This window comes from Hyalella azteca, unplaced genomic scaffold, assembly GCF_000764305.2.
Source record: "Hyalella azteca isolate HAZT.00-mixed unplaced genomic scaffold, Hazt_2.0.2 contig8051, whole genome shotgun sequence".
NCBI lineage: Eukaryota > Metazoa > Arthropoda > Malacostraca > Amphipoda > Hyalellidae > Hyalella > Hyalella azteca.
In genome coordinates, this window is record NW_025938157.1 from 850 (window position 1) to 27,156 (window position 26,307).

A 26,307-nucleotide genomic window follows, 5' to 3' on the forward strand; every position below is an offset into this window, starting at 1 on the left:
TTACCATCACAAACATTACCATCACATACACATTACCATCACAAACATTACCATCACATACACATTACCATCACAAACATTACCATCACATACACATTACCATCACAAACATTACCATCATAAACATTACCATCATAAACATTACCATCATATACACGACTTTACTTTCACGCAGACTCAAATCTCTTCAAATGCCCTGTTGGCGGAGTTCCAAATTTTTAGGAAACAAGTCGTACATTAACGTAGTACGAATAACATCAAAAAACATTCTATCAAATATTACACAACTAAAAAGTATACTTTTTCTGTAAACTTGTTGTAATTGGGAACTTGAAACATGGAGTTAATTCTTGATCTAGCGAGTGGAAGGAAAATGACGGAATTCATTTTTTTGAACCAACCCCGTCACTATAGCAAACTATGGCGGACAAATGCAAATGGTCATCAAGATTACTTATTTCTTTTCAAGGTTTTTGAGTGAAAATTTGATGTGAGTGCATACCGCGCGGTGAAGCCCTTGGGACAGTCGACGTTGACGGCGGCCTGGAAGAGTATGGCCCAGACGAGCCACAGTGTCCGGAACAATGAGAACGGATGGTCCCGTGGTGGCTGCATCTGCAGAGTCACACGCAAAATCGCTTTCAGCTTTCCACTACCTAAAGTTCTATACACCTTGAGCAGAAGAAACATTAGAACATTACATTAAGAAAGAGTAAACATTAGAACAATAGAAACATTAAGAAAGAGTTAAAGTAAAATGTCATACCCGCAAATTATTGCATAATGACAGAGTGTGAAAAAAAATTTACGTTTACATCCAAGACTTGATGTTGGAAACTTGGAAGACAGAAGTAGACGTTCAATTTTTTAAATCAGTGGCCGATATTCTAATGAGAAACCAAGTTCAGATCTTGTGAGTGAGTGCAGGATTCTGAACACTGGATTGTTCAGAAGTGTTGTCTTTAAAAAGTAATTTTTAAACGCATATTATTAAGTATTTGTCCCAAATTTTATTTTTTTTCAAACATTCGGACTAAATTCATAAAAAGTTCAAATGTAACGGAACTGAAAATTTCCCCATAAAAGGATCATGGAATTGCTTCTTAAATGGAACGGGGAATCAGCATTTAATTGGCACTGAAAGTTATTAGTCAAGTCGTACATGTACAGAACTGCTTCCAAGTTAAACAGGAAATGGCCATTCCAACGGAACTGGCTATTGACTGTAAAAAATGGGAATTTCTCTTCAAACGGAGAAGAAAATTGTTCTTCATATGAAACAGGAAATTGCGCGTTAACCGAAGTAAGAATTGCCACGCAAACTGAGCAAGTCATTGCTGTCTGGACGCTACCAAGAATTTCCTTTAAAACTGCAGGAAGAAATGCTCTACTAACGGAACATTGAAGTGACTTTCATATAGAACAGGGAAGTGTACCTCAAAATGAACAGGGAAGTCATCTTCATATAGAACAGGGAAGTGTCTTTCATACAGAACAGGGAAGTGTACCTCAAAATGAACAAGGAAGTCACCTTCATATAGAACAGGGAAGTGACCTTCAAATAGAACAGGGAAGTAACCTTCATATAGAACAGAGAAGTGTACCTCAAACTTCACAGGAAAGTGACCTTCATATAGAACAAGGCAGTGGCTCTCTAACGGAGAAGTAAATTGCCACTCAAAATGCACCGAGAAAGACCCCTCAGAGTGAATCGCTTCTCTAATAGCAGCGGAAATTTCCCCTCAGCCTGCAGAGCAAATTGCCCCTTCATATAGCCGAAAGAACCGTCCTCCAAACCGCATAACATCGCGGGCAATCTCGACCGCACGGAGCCTCGTTCCCAAACCAGCGAATTCCTTAAGACTGTCCAGAGTGGACCTGGCGGTGCAGTGGACAGCTTTACAGCTTTACCCTCATATTGTAGCCGGAAGGACTGAGCCACTCGAACAGGAATATCGCCACAGCCGCCACTTGGATCGCCACAAAAGCCACCATCATCCACGAGGCCAAATCGAAGGGTTCTGTAGGTAACGAACATTCGAACAAAGTTTATATAGTTTACTGATGAATGGACACTGAGATATAAATAAGAGAGTACAGTATACTGATTAATAGGTACAGTATCTGAGTGAACGATACGTTGGATAATTAAATTAAATGTAACTGCACGCTTAGAATTCTCCCTTAATCAATTATGTGACTATGACATTAGCAATTCCTTACAGGACTCCACACTTAAGCTCACACAAATATGCGTGAACAATATTTTACACCGCGGTGAACGCTGGTACGAAATAAAGACAGCATTCTAAAATTAAGCACAATGAAACATAAGAAGTGTAAAACCAATTTCGCAGATGATCAGAAGAATAAAGATAAAACATTTGTCGGCCTCAATACGCAGTATAATTAATTAGATGCCAATATTAAACTGGTAAAGAATTATTATTTATATTCTACGAAATCAAATTCAGGAATAGATTGTGATTCACAGACACAAAAAGAGATAGAGAAATTTCGTAGATATTACTAAAGGATCTACGTAATATTGGCTGAATTTGATTAGAAACAAGCAGTTGAAGATTCATTCAATTTTTCTTCTTTCAGGAGTTCTAACACATATCCAGATAACCTGATTATTTACTTAAAGCAATAGAAGCTGTTGATCTAGTGGCTATTGACACGGAAGACCGGAATAAGTTCGATGAGATACTCCGTTTTACTGATACACACATACCCAAAAATGCCGTAGGAGATATAATGCCAGTCCGCTTCGACACGACCATCGCGATGCCGGTGTCGAGGAAGGGCACCGTGAACTCCATCACTTGTTCCCTCTGCGAGTTGATCTTGATCGAAGTGATGACCATGTCGGCCTTGCCGGCTAAAACGGCCGCGGGTAGACCCGTCCATTTGCCGTTCTGAGTGCGTCAACATAGACGTCCATACAGGATTCAACACAGACGTCAACACAGGCGTCAGCGCAGACGTTCACTCAGGCTTCAATACAGGCGTCCATACAGGATTCAACACAGTTGTAACTATAAGAGTGGATGGCAGGAGCTATCACCAGCAAACCAAAAATTTGGCAAAATTACCTTCACGGTAAATTATGTTGAACAAGGAAAGGAAGCAAAAATGATACACATACGAAAATCAGTCGTGAAATGAAGAACGAAATTTAAGAAGAAAAACAACAGTTTTACGTTGTGAATTGCGAATATAAGTCAATCACCTGTGAAACCTTAGCTGTTGTCTCACAAAAATGTTTCAAAACTTGGGCTCTTCCTCTAACGCACTCGTATCTAAATGGTCTCGCCAGGATAATTGTCTAAACTTGAATATTTAATCTGAAATAACTCGCTTCAACCATCTATTACTTGACATCCCTTGTGTAAAATGCATGAAAACTTCTTACTATCGAAATTTAGATTGTATTTCTACACTCACTCATATGGACTAAATTTCAGCACTCATTCTTATGGACTAAATTTAATCAAGATCTTGACCTGAATCAACACTAAACGAAATTGATTTTAGTTCATCTTATTGCAGAAATAAATATTATCCGTGATTCATTCCTGTCAATTTATTATTTATAATTACATTAATGACAGTCTGAATTGTACCAGAAAGTCTAATGAGGGACATTTAAAATATATTGTCTAATAACAGGTGCGTCCGCTTCCCAAGTCATTACATTATTCATGAGTCCAATAAATAAACGGCATGCTATTGACAACGCGAGATAGTTGAATCTTAATGACAAAATCCGTAGAGTTTCCTTGTGATGTGAGATATTTTGTATTGCTGTGCAAGTTGTTGTGTGGAGTCAACGACAATATAGTTAAGTATCATTTATGCAGAGTTTTAGCGGTTGATTTTTGCACAATCACCACGAAATATTCCATATGCACCGTCAACTATGTTGAATAATCGCTTTATAGCATTGCAGGAGAAGCTGTCTTGTATTTTAATCGAATTATAGTTTGAATAGCTCAGTACAATAGCCTAAACATATACCTAATGCTTGCTAAATGACGAACGAAGCTTAAGAAGAAAAACCACAGTTTTAGCTGGGAATAAAAGTCAATCACCTGCGATATAAACATAGAATAATAACATAGAATAGAATAACATAGAATAACATAATAACATACAATAAACATAGAATATGAATAAAAAATTGACAAAAACTCTTCCACTGCCTGACTGCATTGAGCATCGTGGACTCCCAATGCCACGAATAAACGCGAATTGCAGTCGCGCTTATTCCTTCAGAAATCGAAAGCATAGATTTGGACTCAGAAAAAAAGCCCAGATATGCACGCATAAATTGTGAATATTGAATTTACGATACAAAAAACTCGTACGTTTTATACCGTCGTTAAAGCTAGCTCCGTTACTTATGGGGTCTCGCGGTGAATTACGGGCTTGAATATAAAATCTGAATATAACAGTCACGTCATATGAACATTTAAAAATTATTATTTCGTATTAATATTGAGTGAATGGATGTTCTAATAGTGGCTTTTCACGATGCTGCTTTACACAAAAAATGTGATTCAGGATTAAATTCTGAATATTAGTTTTAATCACGGTACTGAATAGGTTATGCTCAATAACTAGAGAAGCTTTCACTTATAACCGTCAACGATTAAGAATAGTGTTTTTAATGCCACAATACATCATTAAGCTGGTCCAATATAAGGTATCTTAAAGCAGCAGTGACTTTCCCTTGAAGCCGTGGCAATGAGTGCGCTAATTCTAATTAGATATACTCGTACATTAGAAGTATTTTCTGATTCGCTAAAGTATAAATAAATACGTTGTTTAGTCTCGCAGCCTTTAATGTGTATACGTACGTATAAAGACCGCAACGATACATGGTGACTCGGTTAATTAAAGTGGATAAAACCACACGTGAAAGGTCATTTTAACAGCACACAAACTAAGCCTTATTATTCATGGAGATGGCAGAAAAATCTTTATTTGTTCACAACTGAGAACAGATGAAGTGCATAAAAATTTTCTCGGAAAAAATGCAGCAAATTCTGAAAATGATTCGGCACGAAAACTTCTAGCATTTTACGCTTGAATCAAGCTCGGATGTTTACACCAAAGTAGTTGGTGGAAAAGTTCTTACCAGGATTTTAAAAATATATTTTTTGCCGACATCAAACTTTGGAACCAGACATATATCACCTTTTTACCAGACGAAAAAAAAGCGAGGCATCGCCTTGAGCCAAAAGCATCAATGTTTGGCGATGCGTGCAGGTTTTTCCCCAAAGAAAAATATAGGAGGCTTAAATATTAGAAAAGTAAAAAGCGGTAGGAAAAGAATGCAAGTTTGCCCCTTTTGCGTTGACTTACGACAATGGCACCCCAGATGCCGTCCTCGACTCTCGAAAAATCATAGGAAAATCCCAGATCATTGGAAAACTTGACGAGCAAATCGATGCAGAAGCCCGAGCAGCAGCGGTAGTAGCTCGAGTTGCGCATGGCCTCCGTCACGTTCACCCTGGTGCAGCGAATGGAAAAATATTGCTTGTGAAAAGCATAATCGAATATTATTATTAGTTTTGCATCGAACATATTTAGTATAAAACTCCAATTTATGTATTTATGTACTTGACTTCATGTAACTGCATTTATTTTAAGATAAACGTTATTATGGTAGCAAAAATCCGACTTTTTATTTAATGTAATCCACACTAAATATTGCAAGACATTATCTACCATTGTAGAGAGATTTAATATAAAAGTGCAATCAGTAGGTACCCACCAAAAAGATGAATGCATGTTTCGTATTCCAATTCCGACAAACATCCTCCCAATTTATTTCCAGGTGATTAATCCTTCATTCATACTATAAATCAAATATAATCATTCAATCATGAGAGTGTGCATGTTTTAAACATCGAGATGTGCTCGGACGAAATTTAAAAATTATTTTGAACCTAGCTTTAAACTAAAACAGGCAATATTACAAATTTTCCGCATGTAAATTATTTATTGACATGTTTTTTATTTACTGAATTATTTAAATTACTGAATAATTGAAAGAACTAACCCGACCATCATTTCGTCAGTTGCTACCCGACACAGCACGCCCTTGTCGGCTGGACAAGTTCCCGTGAGAGGGTTGGTGGGCGCCATGTTGATGAAGGGAGGCTCCTCCATGAACGTGATCTGTGGCTCAGACATACCAGAACATTATCATTAACTTTGAAAACTTATTATATGAAATACATTATGAAAAGAACATGTAAATTTGTACAACGAACTGCGCAACATCGCCGATTAGTAAATATATTAAAGAATGCTACACCCGATGAATTTGAAATCAAATTAAGCAGCATGTTTAAATTATTATGGAATATTTTCATAGCTAATAAAATTATGACTCTACATTAAAACTGCTACATGAAATATTGTTATTATCCCATTGATGTACACTCTCTTAATCTCGATCACAATAAAAAAATGTTCAATGACGTATATCAATATTCCATCATCAAATGTCAGAGTTCAGACCAGGCATCAGCACACGTTCCTAATCGAAGACCCAGCATGGAAATTGTCTAATCTCATGCCGCTGATATTTTAACTTCTGATAATTCTTGTTAATTCTGCAACTCCCACCGTGTACGTAACATGCATTGAGATGAGACTGTGAACGAATTTAACCGACATGAGCATGCAAAAACACAGCATTTCATCAATTTCTTGGCGATAATTAGGGAAAATTGCCTGCAGGTCCTGAATTTAGGACCGCTTGACCTGGAAATTACGAGCGATCGGATTGTAGACTTCGATAGCGAACGCTAATCATACTAGCAATGTAATGGAACGAAATTGAGAGGCTAAATCAGAAATGAAAATTACAAGAAATAACTCAATTTCAATTGAATTACACATGCAAATCTTCCAATACTAACCGAAATTCCATAAATTAAAAGTTGAATAGATTTCGATGTTCAAAGTTATCTCTAAAACGACGAGCGTGAAACACTAACTTTAATACTAGGCCATGGGCCTATTTCTTCAGTGCCGACATTTCTATTCTATTTCTATTGCAGATCATGGCTATTATTTTGTAGTAACGCAACTAATGCAAGGCGGATATTGCTGAGGGTTGCAGACTTCGTTAAAGTGGAACCCACGTTCATAGTTCCGTCAATAATTAACTTAGTTATGGAACTGCCAGGTTTCTGGGGTCGATTGTGAGCCACGGTACGCGCTTAACTGACAGGAATGAGGCACTATCTCACAACTTGCTCGCAGGAGTTAGGCCTTTTTGGGGACACCGAGTTAAGGATTTTAATGGCAACCAAGTTCCCTGCGGTCCAAGGAAGTGCAGAGGAGGAAGAGATCGCTTTTTCCTAGTCGAGTTGCTCGCACGAGATGAACGAATTTATCTTGAATAGCCAAAGATCCCTCATAAATATAAATGAGATAAAATAATGTTGGATATAAAAAAGTATTTATAATGGCATATTATCTTATTTTTTTATTTGCATACTGTTAATTATAAAAGATAAATATCGTACGTTGTGACGGGAATGTTAATGGTCGTATCAACTATTTGATAATTGGACAACTTATTTCACGTAAAAATTTTGTCAACGTGATATATTAAATTGCCTGTCCAAGAATTCTTCAGCAAAATTAAGATAAAATTGACAGCTGTTCTAAAATATTTCGCGAGATCCTGCTCACTCAATTCCAAAGTTTCATAATGGATAAAAAATTTGAATGGATTTGTTTGCAATTTATGCAGTGTAAGAGATAAGTAACTATACTAATAGCCTGGTGACGTGACCAAGTCATTCATCTCAAACTCTAAGTGTGACCATATCTAATGAGTGATACTAGAAACAAACATATGTAAGTTCATCCCGAGACCAACTTTCCCCATAAACATACATATACAGTGCGGATGAGTAACACAAAATGCCAAGTAGCAAAGCCTGGTAAGAATTATGAGGATATATTCGACTCGCGGCTGTTCGAAAGGTCAATGTAATTATGTGGCCCAGTGGTTAAAGTTCAGAGTACCAAGATTTTGTGAATGTGGCACTAGAGGGGCGCGGGTTCGATCCCAGCTCTGTGCGACAGTTTCTGGTCAGAATCGGCGAGGAGGCCGGGCGGTCAGAGTCGGCGACAGGCCTACGGCCGCTATTATTATTATTATTATTATGTACTTGTCAAAAGACCCACGGAAAGAGACTAGAGCCATAAATGTAGTGCGGCAGGTGCTACAAAAACAAAGTGACTATTCCTTATTTCTGAAATAGGAGTATGGAATACGAATAGTACTCTATAGTAACAGAGAAATGACGAATAATCTGCGAGCTGGGTGCATTTCTGAGAGCATTTAATAATTTTTGGCTTTGTGTCCCTCCAATAAATAATCAAGCTTTCTGGAGGTGAACAATATTTGGGCGCGTCGCATGATTTAATAGCAAAGAATAAGATCTTTATTTCCCGCCCTAAAAAGAGATCAATTAAATTATCAGGTGTCGAAAATACTTAATGCCAAGAAGTGCAACTTGCGAAGAAGTACAAGTCGGAAAGTGAAATGACGATTTACTGATTAAAAAAACATGGTTCATAATAATTAGAGAAATTTGAAATCAAATTAATTTCACGCAAAAATTTTTAAACTCTGACACTGTTAAACAAAAAAAGCCATGATCGCGTCAGTTTCCATCAATCTAACAGTAATAGAGTTTCAATTGAGGAATTCAGGCATCAAATGATAAAGATTAGTAAAAGCAAATAGAATATAAATGTTAAGTGAAAAAAAATTCTGTCTAATTTGATTTTCCTGAGGAGAGAACAGAAAAAATATTCTCACTTTATACAATATAAAATTATTCTTTATAAAACTAAACTCACTCACTAAACTCACTTAATAAAATTAGCTAAACTGGGTCAGGATAACCCACACTTGTGTATTTGTATAAAGTTTCATATATTTCTCCAAGTGTAGGCTGCAGATAAATAATTATTTATTATATAGTAATAATTATATCGGTGTTACCCTGAGATGAAACTTCTCAGGGATGCCGTTAGGAGGGACGTGAGCGTGTCCTGGCCACACGATGTCCTTCACCTCGAGGCCCTGCGACTTCCACGAGTACCACACCCCGATCTGCCGGTGTGGTCCAACAAACTTGGGTACAGATGACGCATTTTATATAATAATAATAATGATAAAGTTTTTGTGAGTACACACGCCGATCTGCCGGTGTGGTCCAACAAACTTAACTACAGATGGCGCATTTTATATAATAATAATAATAATATTATCAATAATAATAAAGTTTTTGTGAGTACACACCCCGATCAGCCCGTGTGGTCCAACAAATTTTAGTACAGATGACGCATTTTATATAATAATAATATCACGTAGAGGCATCCGCGATGATTGGGCCATGTTGGCTTGTCGTCGATATTTTACCACCCTACCGATTTCGACCAGAATTTTTATTTAACTTTAGCACAGATTGGTTCTTTGGAACAGAATGTTCCCAGGAACAGAAAATTTATCTAAAGGTTAGGTACAAACACGTCCGGCAAAAAAAAATATTTACATATCAACAATCAGACAACGAAATGAGGGAATATAAATCTATGATGCAGAGAAGCAAGTCAATTGGTGTTGCTGTAGTTAGGGCCGCCACAACATATGATTGTGTTTACCTTAACATGTATTTACTTAGATAAACTGCACGCATTTTAATTTGAATATCAACCTGTGAAGGTGTCTAATACCGAAAAGCAGATCTTGAATATGCTCGTGAGACGAGAAAGACTGAGCTTGCAGAAAAATTCCTATCTTATGGAGCCCGAATCTTTCTAAAAGAGTGCCCGTACTACAAACAAATTTAAAAAATAAGTTGGTTGGCAAATGTGAAGTTTCACACAAACAAATCTTAAGCATTGTTGAGCAAAACTTTACATGCAACCAACAAGAAGAACCACCAAGCATTCTCAGAGTTATACCTCAGGGCATCGAAAGGGTCAGGTTTTATATTGTATTTTGATCATGCTTTGTCCCGTTTAACTTATTATCAATCTAAATTTTGAATAACTACACAAGCCAATATTTTTTTAAAAGCTCACTTATTTTACCCAAAGAATACTAATGACAGGTATTCACAATCCTAAAAACAATATTATGCGAGATTAACTCTAAACTGTCCCTGCAGATGAATATCAATTAAACTCTGTGCTAGAAACACACCTGCTTTTTAATTCCTACACCAATTCTATAGTGCTTGTGATACCAATCAGGACGTATAATTTATATTTTTCATGTAATGTATAAATATTCGCATACGTTGACTATCCAGCAACATTCAGCTGTCATTGCTTTCCATTGAACACACAGCGCACAAATTACGCCATAGTTCATCAATGTTCGTCAATTTGTGAATAGCTTCAAGCTCAAATTACTTGCACGCGGCCGATGCAATTAACTTAGTTTCCAGTCTGCTGGCGGCGGAATGGAAGGAATGGCCTTTATTTCCAATCACAGCGCAATTACTGAGCACGAAGAACTCGATGTTCATGTTGCCGGATGTTCATGTTGTCTGAGCATAGGAAGCCTAACGAGGGCATGGCAAAGCAACGAGCTAAACTGAAATACTGCCTCTAAATTCTGCGTGGGCGAGTGATTTGTTCGTTATGCCAGGCCAAATATTGTTAGAATGACTTTCTCTGAAAGATTATTGCCTAATGTATTTATGTAGTGCGTAACATAGAATAATTTTTCCGGAGCTCAAGTTTTTTTATCAATAGTTATTGATTTAACCAAACCGAAGTGGTTCCTACTAAACAGTCGGGAGCGAAATAGTTCCTACTAAACTGCCGAGACCGAAGTAGTTCCTAAGAAACTGTCGAGACCGAAATGGTTCCTACTAAACTACCGAGACCGAAATAGATCCTACTAAACTGTCGAGACCGAAATGGTTCCTACTAAACTGCCGGGACCGAAATAGCTCTTAATAAACTGCTGAGACCGATATGGTTCCTACCAAATTGTCAGGACTGAAATGGTTCCTATCAAGCTGCGGAGACCGCAGTGTTATAGACTGAGCAGCAGAGACGATCCATGGATNGATCCATGGATATAAGGGCGGATTCAGATAAAGGATTTCGAGGATGAGTGATGGGAATGAGCCCATGCAGTGGTCTGGCCCAGTTGCTTTACTCCGGTAGTCCGAGATTTACTGAATATATCGTGTACGGTCCTGGCATGCTTAGACTTATTGTTCAAAAATTCAACGTCGGAGAAATAGTTTGGCTCCTAACGTAATGAGCAAAATCAAAAACCATCATAATGAAAACGACCGGATTTCTTTGATATACCTCATATTCAATTTATCACAAAATGACCTTATATCTAGCATGACCTAGTTTGTACAATTATTATTATGAAACATTTTTTATTTAGTATTCAAGTTTACGTCACTTCTCGCTTCAGTTGCATAATGGATAAATTAATCTGAAGTTATATATTTTACCTGCATTTAAAGACGGTTATAAAATAATTACGAGCTGAATAGCTTCTGCGATAACGATTAGTAATAAATTCTCATTTCATAATAATAATTTTAGTTCTTTATACTCAGTTTTTTTTACACGACATTCGCACGTTTTTTTATTTGTTTTTCTTCAAAATTCTTGGTTGACTTCCAATTAATTTACAGTTAATTATTATAATAACCTATAATTAATAATTATAATTTAATTAATTATAATTTAGTTATCAAATATTGAGTTGCATAACATATAACAACAATATTGCTGACCTCCTCCCATGCGAGCTTCTTTGACAGGTCAGGACGAAGGTTCATGATGCGCAGCTCGACGGCCTTGCGGGTGCCGTCTGCGTTGAAGCGCAGGTATGGAATCTTGGGGTTGTCCGCACTCATGTCGATGCTGATGTTCTTCAGGAACCTGAGTGCAGAGAATCAATCGTAAATTAGAGTGTCGTTCAGGTGAATTTATGATTTAGGTGCGGCAACATTTGATTCCACTGTTGAACTGGTATACTTGATTTTTCTCGTATAATGTAATATATTATTAAATTTCAGATAAATAAATTGGCCGAATTCTAATCTTCGAAATTTTTTCCGCGTAAATAAAAAAGTACGTTCATATGAACATTTTCTCAGATTGGATGCCTGGTGTGGTGGTAAAGGCTTATGACTTGTGTGGTGGTAAAGGCTTATCTTTCACAGAACAAAATTGGTGCTTCGGCTGGAGTGAAAATTTCGGCCGCCTAAAGGAGACCGCGGGTGCGAGCTGCGCTCAAATAAAGCTGATGAGTGTACGTTCCTGAGCGCTCCCTTGAGCCGTGCGCGCGACCGCTATATTCTTTTATCGCAGTAATTCTGAACTCGATTTTATTGTAACTAAGGGGGCGATTTTACTGAAGTAATTCCAAATGCGCTTCCAAGATGAGGACGGTCTGATTTTGCTACTCTGATTCTGAGGATTTTGTTTTAGAGAATGTTAACGATTTTGTTCACAGGTATTACAACTCTTTCTTTAGTTAGTATTACTGGATTAAATGTCGTATATTCGTACGACCATTCAATGGTAGCAAATTGATGAGAGCAAGTTAAGGTAAAATTGTTAGGCAAAGAGAAAAATTTTTATCTCACAATTTTCTGAAGTTATAACAAACATAGGACGAGTTTAAAATATTGATTACAAGAACGCTGAGATGGAAAAAAGGATGATTTGCAGTAGGAATTAAAAACACACGATAATATGATTACATTGTGCTGGTTCTAAAATAATTATATTTTATAAGGATTCGATAATCAGCACGGAATTGTTATGAAAACAATATGTTTAAATCGAGCGTTGTTTTACATATTAAAGCATTTACATATTCGAGCGTTAAATGGTCACGATTCAATCGTGTACGCACAGCCCAGTTTTAACGGGACAGCGATGCTACTTTTTCACCAAAAGTCTTCATTAAATACATATCGAATACGTAATTACAAAGTCTTCACTAAATCATATCGAAGCTCAATTTATTCTGCTATAATGAAAAAATCAAGTAGAAGAGTGAATCCTATATTATCTTATTTTTGCAATGTCAAGCCAGTGCCCATCTACATAGAACCGTTGGCCACAACGACTGAGCGCAGAAATTGCTTAGGCGTGCGAATCCGATTTTCGTAAGCTAGGCTACTTTATTTTCATCTCACACATAATGGTATTCTCATTACATCATACACTCGGCATGACTTTCATCTCACGCTGATGGTACTGCTATTGCCATCATATCCATATAACCATCATGTGCACATTGCCATCATATCTACATTACCATCATAAACATTACCATCATATCCACATTACCATCATATCCACATTACCATCATAACCACATTACCATCATAAACATTACCATCATATCCACATTACCGTCATATCCACATTACCATCATAACCACATTACCATCATAAACATTACCATCATATACACGACTTTACTTTCACGCAGACTCAAATCTCTTCAAATGCCCTGTTGGCGGGGCTCCAAATTTCTCTCTTGCTCTCGTTGCGACCAGCACAAACGGCACAGGCTTTAAGCAGACCCGCTTCAAAGATAGCGAACTTGCCAGCAATTTGAAGCTAGTCTCTACACTTCACACCTCTTGATAAGGCAGCAGCAGAGAGCTCGGATATTACAGCCTAAAACTTGCCACACAATAATTCTGGCTTGAGGGCAGTCGAGGTTGAAGCGGCAACTTGAATTCATGGGGCTGTTGCTAACCCCGTAATTGCTTGTAATAAAGAATAGCGAAGATTTTGGATTTTATTTCAACGTGAGTGTAGTTTTGCGTCAAGAGCTAGCCAGATAAAGTGCCTGGCTCTAAAAGGTTTAGCTAGAAGTTATTGAGATAAAAATCTGTGAAACATTATAATGCCAGCTGTTGGCACTTGCGCGTCAAATTAAAAAGTTAGAAATTGAAGAAAATTTGCAGAAGAAAGTTTTCCGAGCAATTTTCCAGCATCTCACTGTAATATAATTTTCTGCAATCTGACATCACACAATTCAAATAACCTTATTTCGTTCTACTCCATGTCATGCATAATGCATTTCTTATTGTGTGTCCTTATATTTTAACATTTTTTTTCTATTTACGTTTATTGTCGAAGCTCAACTTAAGAACCGAGATTTGTATCTTAAATGCTACGCAAAACTTTGCGCAACCTAATGCCATCTTCGAGCAACCTCGTGCGATGTATTGTTCTCACAAAACAAACAGCGATAAGTATATGCATTCTTTTCATTATTCGCAGATTCGTGTTAAATCTGCCTCCGTTTTGATGGACTTAGAGCAATTACACAAATGTAAAATTTCAAATAATGATATTATACAATTCTAATTATCAAGAAATTTAATATGAACCAAGTAAGGAAGCGTAATTAGGCGATGTAAATCATTTTGATTTACATCGCCTTAAATCGGTTAAATAATAAAGTGGCAGTTGAAATAAATGTTTTAAAGTGCATAATTTTTAACTCCACTTTCTCTGGACACGAAGCAAAGTTTTTACCATCCACATAATCAGTTAATTTTAATGATTTTGGAATAAAATGAAAATTATGATCAAGTTAGTACGTATATTAAACGATCTAAGTTAATTAAGCGAGGCCTTTGATGGAGCTGGGCTGGTGCTCGGCCACTTATCAGGGTACAGTTCTAAGACGCCGTCGTCTTCTGAAGTCCCTCATCAAACAGAGCTATCGGACCCTGCAGTCGCATACATGGGGCTTAATAAGCCCCATCATAGCCAGCCTAGAGAGTGTCTTCTCGCATAAAGCGTGGCACCACTGAGCCTATTCCTTTCGTAATGTAATAATCTCTTGTAGCAAATAAAATTTATTCATTCATACGTGGTTCTTAATCCAATCTCCTCAGAAAGCCAAGTTGAAATTCTATTCAAAGACAAATAAAATTATTTGAACTCGAATAAAATATTCGCATACACATAGCATATATTCAAATACAAATATGAAATTGAGATCGGTATACGTAACTACAAAGATTTCAATGTCATTTGAGAAAGCCAAATTACTTTCACTTGATTGTAAGCTTACTTCTCACCAGAATTTTGTTTGCTTTGAGCTAGCATCGACTACAGCACACATTTATTTTAATAATATTGCTTAATTCTAAGAGCTTCTAGAAAAAACAATATTACCCGAACTGAGAACAGAGTACTCTTCAAATATTTCGCTCGGTCACCACCGTTTTAGGAATATTGCGTTAAGTAACGAAAACTTTCAAGTTAATCTTTAGTGATTTTTAGCCTGCAGAATTGTTACGATAGGACGAAGATGTTGACTGTGACACATTGAGACACGCCAGGATGTACAATACAATGACTGGAAGCACTTCACGTCAGTCACAGTGACAGATGAATCGCAAGGCACACTCGTATGAGACTATCAGGGGCAATACTAATTACGGTTCATGTCGTTTATTATCGCGTGATGAGAAAGCAGGACGATCAAAGAGCTTGACGATCAAATGATACTGAGTAGTATATATGCCACATGATATTGTTTGTATTGCTTATCGGATAAAAGTAGAATTTTTGCACAAATATGTTGATGAAGAAAAAGTAAACAAATATTTCAAATGAACAGTAAGGCCCGAATAACGAAGAAAAAAGTCCACTGGAAACCTCTCGATTACTGGACTATTCGTACTTATTATTACCTAACTAAAATATTTCATGTATCAATAGCAAACACAGCCATTCTAATATAGGGGTGATATAAAGTTACAAATTCTATACTTCATTTAAAAAAATTTGTGTAGCTGACATTGCTGTCGAATAAACATTGAGCACATCTGAACGAAAGTTATGCGGTGTTATGAGGTGTCTTTTTGAACTGGAGTTTAAGTTTCATGTAAGACAATGCTATTAAAGACATGTTAACATTGTAAGTAAATATGGGTACAAATCTGCTCAGATTGTAATAAACCTCCAACAACTCAGGTTGTATTTCTCATTATTTATACAACAGCTTTGTCTTTCGATGAACCAACAATCTCCAGTACTGTAATTTCCCTTTTTACTGTACGTACTTACTCCAGTACAGTAATCTCCCTATTTTACTGTACGTACTTACTCCAGTACAGTAATCTCCCTATTTTACTGTCGGTTACGTAGTATTTATGTCTTAGATTATGTTTATGTTTATGTACTTCCTTACTCCAGTAGAGTAATCTCCTTACTTTACTGTACCTACTTACTCCAGTAGAGTAATCTCCTTACTTTACTGCCCGTTAAGTACTTGCGTCTTAGATTATCTCACCTGTAGTAGTTGGAGCCTGCATGCCACTTGGCATCGCCCGTGTCACAAGAGAGCGCCGGGTTCAGGTCAGGCAGAGCGCCCCGCTCCATGGCGTCAGAGACGTACGCAGACGTGCCCCATGCAAACACCTTCACCGCCGTGCTGATCTCCGACATCATGAACGACTCGTTCGTGCCAAAGTGAACGCCTGCGTCCACAAATTTCTTATATACTTTTTATAATCTCATTTTTAGTATTATTAAAAGGTATTTGCAAAATTTTGATTTGGTCTTCCAACCGACTTTGTGAAGTTCATTCCCTGGTTTCGAGTGATTTGATTTGACCTGCTTTATTTACTAAAGTTAGACTAACAAAAATGTTTCATAAACTCTAGTCAGCGTTTCTCTTCTATTAATAGTCTCAAAAAGCTGCCTATTTTTTAATAGTTTGCGAAGAAAGAGCGAAATTTCCTTATAGTATTTTGCTGAGCAGTTCATTTCACCCCAGTGCAATAAAGTACATTTCAAATCGCAGATATATTGCTGCTGCAGTATTATAGGTTTATCCTGAATTAACAATACAACTACAGGAGGTTCATCATTAGCTCTAGGTTCATCAAAAGACAAATCAGATGCTAATGGGAATGTTAGTGCCTAACAATATTGTTACAGGGAAACGCTCGTACGGGTTAATGCTCAATTTGAAGAAACACCGCAACATACGTCTATTTCACGGGCTGTAGAATTTGCCACACCGATGTTTGTGGAATTCGTTTCGGCAGTGCAGCAAACATAGATCGATATTTTTTTAACATAAACAATGTTTTCAGAGTTTCCGTATTTTCAAAGTGCAAAACAGAGCAGAATTCTGATACATTTTTCCTTGTTCCAAAAGACAAAAAAAAAAATCTTAAAAAAATGAAGATATCGGGACACGCTAATTTCACGACAAGCAAAATTTTCAAATGATATTTAAATAAATTTATGAAGCAAATGTAGTGCATTTTTTCTTGTCCCTCAAAAGTTAATAAACGATGCTATTCCTGCCAAGGCTAAATCGTGGAGAGTACAATTTTACGCCCCATTAAGAGAGAATAATGGCGTCAACAATGGCAAGACTTGTAAGTTATAACTGAATAACCAATTACAGTGCTAGACACACTATTTATATACTGCTTTACTTGACAGTAAGCGTAATTACCAATTATCCGTGACTGCAAGAGTCAATATTAAGCCTTTTAAAAATAAATCAACCAAAGAGTGATAAATTATAACCGTTAATTTTTTCATAATAATTTGCATGTATAAAATTCGTGGCAGTTTTGCAAGGAAAATCACTCCTAAAATTTATCATAAGGATGTACTGATAATATCACGCACTACAACACGATCATAAAAGTTGTAGAATAATTCAGGATGCTTTAAATATGGATAAAGTGTCTATCGAAATTTAATTATATATTTACACTTCATTAAGCTTAGAATTTTTGAAGAGGAAAGTGTAAAAGAATTATAAAAAGGTGTAAAAGGAAAGTTGACACCCGACCTTAATTACTACCCAAAATATTATATCATTATACTGTATGAAAATACTAAACTCAGACTAGGTTGGTCGAAAGAATCATTTTCAAAAGAAGTTTTACAATAAATGTTAAACCATGTTCGTGTGTTTTCACTAAGACTCACATTCACAACTACGATAAGGCAAATAAATTACCTGTACGAATAAAGAAGATATCAAGAAGAAAGAGATATCACAATATCACATCATATTTTCAAAAAAAAAACAATTTACAGACACTCAAAATATGGCAATCCATAGTCAGGAAAAATTGAATAAGAAACAAGAAGTCTCGGTGTAACAGACGATCTTACCGAGCATGCCTACAGGGAACTCGTCCGGAGGATCATCAGTCTTGCTCTGGATGACGCTCTGAGTAACGATCCAGAGGTAACTCTTGCCTGCACACGATATTGCTCTGAGTAACGATCCAGAGGTAACTCTTGCCTGTACACGATATTGCTCTGAGTAACGATCCAGAGGTAACTCTTGCCTGCACAGAGTATTGCACTAACTTCCTTTCCGGTCTCTCCCATCGTCAACGTCAAACTTAATGTCAAATAAAGTTCTTTATTCTTACATATGTTTTATGTTCGATGCATAGCTTGGTAAGTCACAGATGATTATTTGCGACATGATATGTTAAGTAAATACAATTTTAAATACTAAGACCCATAATTGGGAAACGTAGATACGAGCAATTTTTCTGCGAAAAATTATACTTAATGTAAGAGTATCTCGATACGTTAGGGAATAATTGATGCATTTGGTTACGAGAAAGCTTAACGTCACCTAAAAATTTATCAAAGAATAAAATTAGTCAAAAAGTCACACGCTCACACTAAAGTTATCACTAGAACATAAATATGGTAATGGGTATAAATAGGGAGCGTTTTGTACTTAATGTTATATAAGCTTATAACAAAGTCGAACTAATAAATATTACCAAACTTCTGAACGTCACCTAAAAATTCGGACAAGAAAAAAACTAGTCAATAAGTCACACGCTCACTCTTGTTCGGTGCCCTGCTTTGGCAGCTCGAGAATTTGTTCACGAACGGCTTGAATGAAGTCGTTGTGGCCAGCGATGAGTGTGGTCACGATGGCAAACTTTGGCCACGAGTAACGCTGTAGGATGGACAGCATCGCGGACGCCTGGTGCTCGATGGACGGTGCCAGCTGCAACTGCAAACTCCACGTGCGCTGTGAAGAACGTGAGAAGTCATGGCTTGTCGTGAATGTGATAATTTGGTGAATGTGTTGTAGAACGTGAGCCTTATTTGCGAATAGTTGTGAAAGTGAAAATTGGGTAAATGTGTTTCAGTACTTGAGAAGTCATTGCTAGTCGTGAATGTGATAATTTGGTGAATGTATTGTAGAACGTTAGTCTTATTTGCGAATATTTGTGAAAGTGAAAATTTGGTGAACGTGTTTCAGGACGTAAGAAATCACAGCTAGTCGTGAATGTGATAATTCGGTGAATGTGTTGTAGAACGTGAGCCGTATTTGTGAATAGTTGTGAAAGTGAAAATTTGGTGAACGGGTTTTAGGACGTGAGAAGTCATTGCTTGTTGTGAATGTAAAAATTCAGTGAATGTGTTGTAGGATGTGAGATGTCATAGCTAGTCACGCGGTCTCTAAAATAAGGTGAATTTGTTTGTAGAGAAATCACTGATGTGGCTGAATAGAATAAAAATGTGCGAGAAACCTTTTTTCTTCAGCGTACTGAAATTAGCAAGATTATTCTTCACATTATTTACAGTACAGGGCCAAGATTTTTGAATGAGCAGTTGCCTTTGTAGCAGTTTATCAGTCATCTTTTCACTATCATTAAATTCATAGACGGACGCTGATAAAAAGCTGTACTAAACTGTATTAGATGACAAAAATATAACTCAACTTTTGCTGTAATTCATCAGTTCATAATATCGATGTATCAAACTTTGTCACTGGGTTTTCCAGTCATCTTATAAACAACATCCAGCTCACAGCAATGGACGAAATTTTACAGCATCGCTCATGAATTGCTGTTGTTGCACTGGCAGTAATTGCATCGTAGGAGTGAACTGACGCCATCAATATCACCGAGAATAAATCATCGTGTGATTGTTTAGGCGTAATTTACGCAAGAATATTCATCATGTCTACGTACAAGCAAATGTCTCGGCAGAGAACGGATTGTGGCAAGTGTTCCGGACATGATCTATTATTTCATTTAACGTTGAATTCATTTCTAAAAAAATATATACAGAAATTTAGTCGTAAAATAGAAAATTTTCTAGGTCCTTTTCAAAATTATTTCTTCAAATTATTTTTTTGGATACATGATTACGTTGAACAATTTTTTTACCTCTGTACCGATCTGCGTGGACTAAAATCAAACATTCATCTGAACTTTTTTGATACGTCAGATAAAATGATTAATTTAGGAGAAATGTGCACAAAATTGTTTGAAAAAGTTGTGTGCTAATAAAGATATATATTATACAAAAATTCAAAATTTAAATATTTATTTGGAAAATAATACCTGCTCTAACAAGAAATGATGTGCGTAAAACGACATAATCGCGGGAATAACAATCAGAAAACTGAAAGTCAATTTCAGGAGCTCCCGATTGCCCGGTAATGATGTGGAAATAAAATATAAAAATAAGCCAACCAATAAATTTCAACCTTGTAACCGGAAACAATAAAGATGACGCAGAATTTTGTCACCAATGTTCCTAGTATGATGCTCGAGGGGCGCGATAGCTTGTTTTCGTATAGCTTCTTATAAATTTACAGAGATGGCGTCTGCAGATTTAAGAGACAATATCTACCTCATAGGAAATTAACTTCGGCATGAAATAGGTTCAAAGTGCAGGACGAATATTCCCCTGACAACACCGCATCATAAAAACTGCCATTAATTAAGACTCATCGTTTATTCCAGTTATCGCAAGCACTTAATGTGCGCGACACAGGAGACATTATTTGACTGCATTTTAACCGTCATGCTTCAGAGTTGTCCCATTCATTCTTGCTGCGCTTGTAAAATATAACTCAGTATTTAAAAATTCTCTACCGCCAACTAATATAGCTTCACACTAAAAAATATGAACAGAAAACGGGAGAAAATGATCATTTCTTTGACATCAAACACTGAGAAATAAATGACACAAAATAACAAGTGATCATACATGAAGCGTTTGCATATGGCCGCGTAGTGACGAGCTGAATTCATTATGCATTGAATTATGTCTTACCTTCTTAATTTCACAATTAAACATACACAAACATGCCTGGAATTTCAATGAAACTAAAAAACGTTTGTTGAAAGTCATTGCAATTACCAAAAAAAAAAAAATTAAATAATGCTGAATCATCCTTCCCGAGCAGCCAATTACCGATATTGAAAATTGTTATCACACTGTTTCCTTCACTCAGAGAAAAGAGTTAGACTTTGTTAAAATAACAAAGTACTTTTTAATAGAATGTGTCATTTCAACCCGTATTGGTCCGGCAAAATTGCGCATCTGTGCCACTATTGAGACAATGTGAACCATTCATTTTTCTGTGTGACTTGGACTTAAACCATCAAAGCGTTATATAATTTCCCTCGTTTATCATGAATGTAAGATATCCTCAAATAATTGGCCTATTGAAAGAGAATAATCCGTAAGTAATTGATCTAGCTATTTTGAAGTCCCTTATAATTGGATTGAAGCCATCTTCACTGGGTTTACTTTCGTAGCCAGGCTGCAATATCTCAGTTTCGCGAGCACGGCTTTTCCTGATATTTTATATATTGAAGCCTTACTAGCTCGAGGTTTAGTATGCAAAGCAGCTCACGACGGAAAAAATTAGCATTCACTGTTCGCTGTAATGAATTTCCACGAACGCCTGTTCCGTCGATGAAACTTTTTACTGTATACGCAATTTTTCACAATTCCGTCCAGTTTATGTCACCAACGTTAAGTTCATCAAGAAGAGGAATTCATTCTGAAAATTATTACTTGATTATGATGATAGATTAACTTATTTCAAGTTCTCGTGATCTTAATTGAAGCTCAATATGTTCACCAAAGCTCACTACGAGCTATTTTTTAAATTCTTCAATTCGGTTGAAATCCAAAGTTGAGTTGCGTTAATCTGAAACAAATTGTCCGAGCAACGAAGCTACGCTCCATTTAATCTTATATAACTAAGGCCTTCATTCCCTAAAATTTCACAGGTATTTATATTTTAGAAGTGCATCTTACTATTCAATTAGATAAATAAATAGAACCCTATTTGGGTAATTAGGATTTATCGAGCGAGACAAAAGAATGCACTAGACGGCGTCACGCTCAGTTTGCCTTCTCTATAGTTTTAAGGCGAAAAAATATTGGTTTTTAACTGCTTAAAGCTGTAATTACGTTGTACCGTTGTGCGTAAAATACTGCTCATCCTAATGAATTTGACAAGGAAAAACTTACTGAGTAAGGAAAATTTATCGCTGTTTCCAAAGGCGATTATCACCGAGCCAACGGCGGCCTTCCTGCTGCCTTCACGAGGCCGTTAATAATCCACCAAAAAGTTTAATTCGTAAGATCGGTAGTCGATAAAAGCTTCTCTAGAGTTTTATCGGCACTAGAGTGTGGCTTTCGATAACCCTAGAACATCTAAACTTACTCTGGCCTTTCTCCGTAGGCGAAAATATGACAGCCTGAAGCTCTCTAAAACTCTTGTATGCAAATATTATTTCTAGAACCTTTGTATTCGAGTAGATAAAATAATGATAAAGTGAAATTTTCATGTAAGTAAATTTTTTCAGAATTTCTTCTTGCGTTTACGAAAAGATGAAAATTATGAATATAGAATTATAGATGCACAATTTTCTGCTGAATCATTATTGTTAACTACAAACTAGTAAGAAAATCAATTCAAAATAAAATTTGTTATCGTTCACGTACATGCTATAGGACAGATGGGTCATGTTGTTAGTGCTTTGGCTTTTAAAAGGGTTGACCGTCTTGTGTAGATACTATTGAGAATAAATGTAATTATAAAATTACTTCAATAAGAAATCGTTGTATATCCCGTACGGCTGTGTGCATTTCCGTGATTATTTAAAGCATTCGCTTGATTTTGTTTTATCTACAAAAAACGCTCAGAACCTAAAGCTTGCTCTAGAAACAGTTTATCTAGACAATGAAGCCTGAAGTTTTTATCTGTATATGCTAACTACTGTCGACTTTAAATCCTCATTTGAAAACAAAAATAATAATGGATCTCTAAACTATCACTGGCTGTAATACGTTCACGATCATGATGGTGCTTGGGCATAGTTATGATTTTGGTGCAAGACTGCAGCAATGTATATAAAGAAATACTTGAACGAAAAACACTAACGTTTCTCAGAGGACATTTCCGACGAACACTGAGCAGTGAGCACGCTCGGGCAGCAAGTTCATTTTGGTTCAGTGATTATGTCGGTCTCGACTGTCCGAGGCTTCCAGCTTGTTGCCTGAGCATCATACACAAAATTATCAAATCCCCCACACCTGACGACTGTCGTTGTTATGTTGAATATTCTTGTTTACTTTGAAGCTCACGGAAGTGTTGGATGTGTTTACTTTGAAGTTTACATTTAGGCATCCAGGCATAAGAACAATCGTGGCCGAATAAATCTTCCCGAAATACATTATTGTCTTGCTAAGCCTGTTGAAAATGATCTTTTAGATCGCAATGTCTGAACCATGGACAGGACTTCCTTAGGCTACAATAAGTTTTTTCCCCTTTGAGCCAAGAGCCAAGTAAATCCGGAATATTTTTAAGAAGAATCAACCAACTTGTTGGTTTACTCATTTCATCTCTGTAAAACAATGTTCGTTCTTAAGACGTCTATATTTAGAACGTATACGTAAGAAAAGACCTCCATCAGCTCGTTATCATCCCTATAGTTGCATTGATCTGCGGTGCAAATTTATTTGTGTGGGGGCTTGGACAAACTGCTGGTGAAGATTGGTGAGTGAAATAATACCCCTTTATATTCCCAACAGAAAAAAAAACTTCAAAAGAAAAGTCAAGACCAGGCATATCAGAGCCAGCTCTTTCAGCTTGCAATCTCGATCTTGATGGTTTCAATAGATCCTTCTAAAAAATATTTTAATCGATGGTATGTATTTTCGGCATTGAAAATCGTGCAAATGCAAATAAAATGTTACAAATTCTGATTTGGAAATTCTGAAGTGGATAAATCAAATTAATAACCGAAGATAAGAGCTGTCGGCAGTATTACTGGATTTTTTAGAGAATCATGAAGTTTTTTGACGAATCCAGACAATTGGTCGTTCAGAACTTTTTGTAATCCATCATAAACATTTATGACGTCCAGAACTTATAAACACGTAAAGCCTTTACTCATCGTTATTAAGCGTTTCTCAAAATTTTTGAAAAACTGAATTGTAGAGAATACATGATCTGGTATACATTTTTGGAACTTTCAAAATTGAAACTAAAATATTCAAAAAATGGCAGAAAAATGACTTAAAAGTTGAATAACCAGAATTAAAATTTCTACGAAAAATATCGTTGCTTGCGGCAATTCAACAAAAGTATTTCGATCACCGAAAAGTTTCCAGGTTAGAATATTTTGCAGATTTGAATTGCGGTGACAGAAACTTTGTGAGTACCTAAAAAATCAATATTTTTAAGGCGAAAAATGTTGTTTTTAACTGCCTAAAGCTGTAATTACGTTGTACGTTGTGCGTAAAATACTGCTTATCCTAATGAATTTGACAAGGAAAAACTTACTGAGTGAATGGAAACATTTTCCAATTCTTCCTAATTCCTTCCTATTTGTTATTAAATCAATTTGATTATTTAATAACAAATATGTGTGAACTTTATCTTCGAAAACTTTGCTAATGCTCATAAGAAATGCCCGAAATGCTTATACCTGGCATACAAAGTGTAAGTATGACATTCGAAAAAAATTGTTGATACGGAAGAAATGATGAAAAATCAATGAATTCAAGGTTCTTGTGAGAGGAAAGTTGAGGGCTGCAAATGGTAGCTAATTCCCCGAGTACGACAGCGACCGCGAGATCTGCATGGAAGCCTGATAAACTGGTGTCTTTTGTAGCGATCTGATCTATGATGGCTACGGCGTCACAACCGCCTTCACTTTCGTTGCCTCTATACCACTTTAAAAGAATTTATAACCGACCAGCTTCCCCGAAACTCCAGACGAAAGAGGAAAAAATTTCCAAGCCTGTCTTAAATGATAAATTTTCAGTTTATTCTATTTATAAAGGCACTCTAGGCAAAATTCAAAGCCAATTTATCTTCAAAAATGAGAGAAAATGTAGAAAATGGATAAATTATGGCGTTCAACTACGATATAATGACTACTGTACTGATATGTGAAATTTGTCATCAAATTGTTCGAGAAAGTATGTTATTCATTTCCCGTCTCATAAATAACATGCATATCTGGCTTAGCGAATAGAGAAAAACTCGTATTGATATTAAGGACAAACTTGCTGTTATCTGCATTACGAATAACGCTTTGGAAGTCTCGACCTTAATTCAATAAAGTTAATCATGAGGAACTTGTTGAGGATTACTCAGACGTTCAGCGGGTTCTTTCACGTAAATTGCTTTGAATTTGAGATTGAATTTAGGCTTAATATGAAAGCCGTCTTAAAGAGACGCTTAAATTTACGCTCAATAATTGTTTTTATAAAGCTCAATTCAGAACATGAGTTCGAAAGTATGCTGAGACGTAGCCCTTGTCCCGGCTTTAAAGTCGCAGGTCTCTTTTATTTTCTAGGCTGGAAATTATGCATATCGATTTTCCAAGGAGTTTGATGCCTTGTAAACGGAAATCAATCGTGGAATTAATGCACAGAGTTTATAAACCTTTTGTAATTAATTCTAAAGATAAGTATGCAAATTTCTACTCATATCAAACTACTTTTTTTTTCTACATATAAACAACATTTTATATAAAGAAGAGCCCTTCGTTTCAACATATTCTATTGAAAGTTCGACGGTTTTGCTTGAAAGTTCCGTATAAATTGATTTATGTGTCTTACCGTCTCTACTATACGGGGTTCTACTAGTTTCAAATTTTCTGTGAAGAAATAACTTTCTATAAAACTAAACTTTTCTTTTCCTATTTAACGTAATATACCGTCAAATTTATCTTCTTGTAAATATCTTCTTCTTGTATTCTTGTGCCTTCAAATTCCACTAAACTGGAGGAAGCGTACGCACTATCACAAATTAATCGGGATCTCGGAGTCACCGTTACGATAGGATAATGGTGGCCACGCTACAAGGCAGGCATCTCATTCCTCTCTCACGGAAGCCGAAAAGAAGCAATGCATTCACAATGACCCACGAGACCAGCCTCGGCATATATCACG

General features: G+C 36.4%; 1 protein-coding gene across 1 annotated transcript in view; it reads right to left on the reverse strand.

Annotated features, from left to right (window-relative positions):
* Positions 1–502: 502 nt before the first annotated feature.
* The window catches only part of LOC108666117 (glutamate receptor ionotropic, NMDA 2B), a gene marked incomplete at its 3' end in the record, with an annotated part of 40,239 nt that continues 14,434 nt past the window's right edge, over positions 503–26,307 (reverse strand). Inside the window, 10 exon segments of the mRNA XM_047881469.1 lie at positions 503–615; positions 1,912–2,021; positions 2,738–2,921; positions 5,374–5,521; positions 6,074–6,192; positions 9,050–9,160; positions 11,826–11,973; positions 16,373–16,559; positions 18,226–18,404; positions 18,924–19,114. Of these exon segments, the coding sequence (XP_047737425.1) occupies positions 503–615; positions 1,912–2,021; positions 2,738–2,921; positions 5,374–5,521; positions 6,074–6,192; positions 9,050–9,160; positions 11,826–11,973; positions 16,373–16,559; positions 18,226–18,404; positions 18,924–19,114 (1,490 nt within the window).